Source organism: Centruroides vittatus, unplaced genomic scaffold, assembly GCF_030686945.1.
Source record: "Centruroides vittatus isolate TY-2023 unplaced genomic scaffold, ASM3068694v2 contig_788, whole genome shotgun sequence".
Lineage (NCBI taxonomy): Eukaryota > Metazoa > Arthropoda > Arachnida > Scorpiones > Buthidae > Centruroides > Centruroides vittatus.
This window is the reverse complement of record NW_027122508.1, coordinates 321,265-325,868: the sequence shown is the minus strand read 5'-3', so window position 1 is coordinate 325,868 and position 4,604 is coordinate 321,265. Positions and strand designations below refer to the sequence as shown.

The 4,604-nt window shown below is 34.3% G+C and overlaps 1 protein-coding gene across 1 annotated transcript; it reads right to left on the bottom strand.

Annotated features, from left to right (window-relative positions):
* Positions 1-1,329: 1,329 nt before the first annotated feature.
* On the bottom strand, positions 1,330-2,379 carry LOC136981694 (uncharacterized). The gene has a single exon (XM_067278036.1). The coding sequence runs from the start codon at positions 2,377-2,379 to the stop codon at positions 1,330-1,332; it is 1,050 nt and encodes a 349-aa protein (XP_067134137.1).
* Positions 2,380-4,604: the final 2,225 nt, after the last annotated feature.

The following is a 4,604-nucleotide window of genomic DNA, read 5'->3' as shown; positions in this document are numbered from 1 at the left end:
TTTTATTTAAAAATAAGGTTATTGTAAACATACATATATTTTATTCTGTAAAACTAATTATTTTAATTTAATTGAAAAATACCTATGTGAAATTTTTTCCCGAAATTTTCCGATGTTTCATAGGTTATTTACCGAGTGTTGTTTTCTCTGCCTGTTGCCCTCATGATTAGGCCACACTAGACTGTCGCGGTAACAGAAAAAAAAATTATGTTTAAACATAATTTTTTTCAGTTTTGTGGGTGCCCTGGGCACAGGCTCCAAATGCTCTTATGTAAATCCGGCCCTGACTACAAGTCAGGTAGACACGAACTTTTGTCGAACTTTTTTTTTGGACAATTATTCTCGCGCTTTGTGTGATTCTACCTCATCAAACAAAAGCAAATTTTAATGAAATTTCTATGTTTATTAAACGGTTTTTGATGGTAAGCTGTCATAGTGAGTCCGTCCACTCCCACAAGACCGTCCGTCCACTCCCACTCCGACATAATGGGACGTCAGCAAAGAAGACATCGTTTATGTTGATGAATAATCATTTTAAACAAAATGATAATTACAACCATTGTAACAGTAACAGGATAGTTATTATTCATTTTTGCGAAATATTTTTAATAAAAATGTACACTAATCTGAAAACTAAATTTGATGTTTCTATGTTTTTCATTTGCCAAACCGATTAACTCCCTCAATCATAGCAAAATTGTAATAATGATAACGATTATAGCATATCTATACTATCTTATACACTTTATATGCCGTTAAATAAAAACTACATCTACAATAATACATTCTATATTGTTTATTTGAGTTTATAATTTACAAGAAATTTTAAAAAAGAACGTATAATAACTCATTCACTGTATGTTAAAAAATTCAATCATATTGGAAAAAGTAGAAAGTTCTTTATTACTTAGTAAGTACTGTACATATTTTATTAGTATTAGTATGCAAAAACACCAGACCATATTAATCCAAGATAAAGTAAAATATTGAAAAAAATCGAATGTATGGTATTTCAACTATACTTCTTAGTGTAAACTGGATGAATTATAATTCTTTCTTCCACGTAAAACCTTCACAATCCAGCATTAGGTGTTTATATAACTGCTAACGTTTTCAACCCCGTCGGGGTCTTCTTCAGGCACAGCACAAAAATAGTTTCAAATGCCAGTGAATGGAACGAAGAAACCGAAGCGAATTCTATTCCAATTTTTGAATCTTGAAATTGAAAGATAAGATGGAACATTATGCTCCAGCTGGGATGTTACCTACGCATGCGTACTATTACGTTCGCCGATCTTTGAATGTAAAACGGATTAATATACTATTAAGTTATTTGTGGGTGCGCATTTCCTCATAGTAATATTTCCAGGCTTGCGAGATGTTGATTGCATCGTTGTAGTTGATGCATGTGTTGTGCAAACCCGCTTTATATATCTCTAGGGACTCAAGTGTTCTGAGTTGGTCCGTGTGGTTTGACATTCTGATTATACGAGCATTTTGGAGGTCGGCAGTGATTCCTTGCTGTGTTGCATACGTTGCCAGTGTGGTAGATAGTTTATTGTTGGCAATGTCGTACCTGTGCTCACGGAGGCGCTGGTGGAGGGAGCGTTTGGTCGAACCCACATAGACCAGACTTCTATTAAATCTGTCATCCCACAGGGGAACCGCATATATGCCCGGTGCGTTTTTCATGTCTAAATTGTCCTTCCCATTACGTAGTAAGCTGTATACTGACCTCGGCCTCCTATAAGCTATTTTATTTTGGGTGCTGGATGCGATTTCTCTGTATATCGCATCTAAATGTTGGTTATACTCAACAATTTTTCTTGCACTATTATCAACGGATCTTAACCCGGCTTGTAGGATGTTACGAGTATTTCCCCGTGTGTACTTGCGTGCTATGTTGTACACTATGTTCCTCTCATAACCGTGTTGTGATGCTACTTCCTGAATACGGCTAAGCTCGGCTAATGTGTGTTCATATTTCGAGTTGTGCGTGAACGCACGCTTTATTAGTGCCCTAAAAGCCGCTATCATATATGAATATGGATCCTCAGAGAAAGCTGGGATGAACAGAGGTACATGGCATTTTTTGTAAAATACCTTATGCGTGGTCTTATTGCCCCTTATTTGAATGTCCAAGTCGAGGAAATGCGCGGAGGTGTTGCTTTTTTGTTCCAATTTAACGCTTAGCCCATACCCGTTGCTGTTCATTGCGTTGATAAACCTATTGATGTCCGGTTCTGCCTTCCATATGATAAGGATGTCATCTACATACCTCCTGTAGAGGAGGATGTTGGTAAGGAATGAAGGGATGATTTGTTGTTCAAGTCTCCTGATCACTAGTTCGCATAAGTCACCCGATATTGGGCTGCCCATGGGGACACCTCGTTTTTGTACGTATGTTATGTTACTGAACCGGAAAAAAGATGAGTAACAGAGGATGTGTGCGCCAATTCTAGGATCTGCTTACGGTGTGGATAGGCGTGGGGTCGGGCTAGTAATAGATCCCTGACCTCGCAAAAACACGGCTGTATTTTAATGGACAGGAACAGTGACACAAAATCAAGAACGGTGATACAAGCAGCTTCGGTAGTGGTGAGAAACCTCAAGGACTCCACCAGTTCGATCGGGTTCCTGATAGCCCAAGGGTACGTTTTCATTTGGTCACACACAAGTTTGTGTATGGCAGATTCCAAAGCCCTTGTAAGGGATCTGGCCTTATCTAAGACTGGTCTGAGAGAGGGTGTGTCCTTATGAGTTTTGGCGAAGGCGAACAGCCTAGGCACGTCGGGGGACGCCACAACCGCCCTACGCAAGCCACACTCCCCAGCTAACTTGGTTTGTGTGAAGCGTTTCACCCTTGCCTGCAACCTTTGGAGGTATCCATCATCCGCGTTTTCACAGTAGATATACGGAATATTATTATCACAACATACCACCTACATTGGTATCTCGTGTATGGCACCGTCACATCGGAAGCGTAAGATGTGCAGCCTGCCAGAGTCTTGCATCATCACATCGAATTTTGGCCAGAAATTTTCCGCCACTTCGCAAAATGGCCGGACAAAGTAGCATATACACTGGTCCATTTCGCACTCCTCTAGGTCAGAGTGCGAAATGGCCACAGTATTTAATTTGCAAACTTATACATTATCTCTGTCGTCTGTCCGACTGTCCTTCGTTAATATTGAGAATAAAGTTAGAAAATGGTTATTCTAGTAAAGTTTTCGAATCACGGGTGCTGGAAAATTGATAGTGTACTGTACCTGTATTTAAAATAATCAGTTTATATATTTTTATAAAATCAGTCAATTTGAAGCTGATTTAAGTTAATAACATACATCAACAAAACGATAATTATATAAAAACAATAACAAGAGAGAAAAATAAATAAGTACATTACAGCATGTTCTGGTTAAATATCACCAGATGCGGATCAAAATTTTTTTCTAAATTTTTAACTTTCATAAATGATACAATGAAATTCGATCAAAATAAAACTTAATAATATGGGATTAAATATTTAACTGCACCTAAAATCTAAATTTAAGCTCTAATCATGAAAATCTAATATCTCACATTGAAAATATTATTTAACATTAAGAACAAACAAGAGAAAATGCATGATTCATATATAGTATAAAGTGTTAAAAAGAGCAAAATATCGCACTAAAAATAGTTAAATAAAATCAATATCAGTTATGTAAGCAACATTATAATGTCCAATAACATGATCGACGAATCCATACATTTTTTGTTTACTTTTATTTCATTTTATTAATTTATTTATTCATATTTTTGCTTAATTATTTTGTAATCTCATTTTCGTTTGCCAATTTTTAATTTGTTGCATGTAATAACTGTAGTGTTCTTGCTGAAGTTTGAACACCTCACAAACACTAACATCTATACATACAGAAAAAATCCCGATTTTTTTGCATTTCTGGTCGTGTCAAGGACCTTCGAGTTCAAACATTAAAAATCTTAGTGTTTCGCTAAATTATTAAAACCAAAATTAAAGACAAAGTCTGTAGAATTTATGCCACCTTTGTGTTCCAGAATATTTTATGACGGCCTAACATTTCTTTTTAAAATAGTTACTTGTCAAAAAAATTAAAAATTTTCTTAATGAGATAGATCCAGGAACATAAAAGTGAATATAAAGATTAATGAATTTCAATTTTGAATTAATTAACAACTAATACGTTATTAATTATAGTGTATATAAAATTTATTATACTCGGCAGTAATACTTAACATATACTGTGTTATTACTTATTAAAATTTATTATAATATTTTTAATAATTAATTAATCGGTTATTACTAAATAAATATTTCATGTATAAAACTACGGTTCATATCTTTATAATAAAATGTACTTTTCCAGTTCGTTAATTAATTAATTAATAATGTGTAATTATTTACTCATGTATAAAAAATTTAATATAAATTTAAATAAATTAATCTCTATTCTTATTATTAAAGTTTGCTTATATTTACTCGCTTATTTTACTGTAATAATTAATTTATGAAATATTATATAAAATTTATATAAATATATAGATATCATAAATTAGTTCATTAGCAGTAAGTAGTTTCT

Coding starts and splice junctions, on each gene's coding strand:
- LOC136981694 (XM_067278036.1), bottom strand. CDS start 2,379: ATGGGCAGCCCAATATCGGGTGACTTATGCGAACTAGTGATCAGGAGA.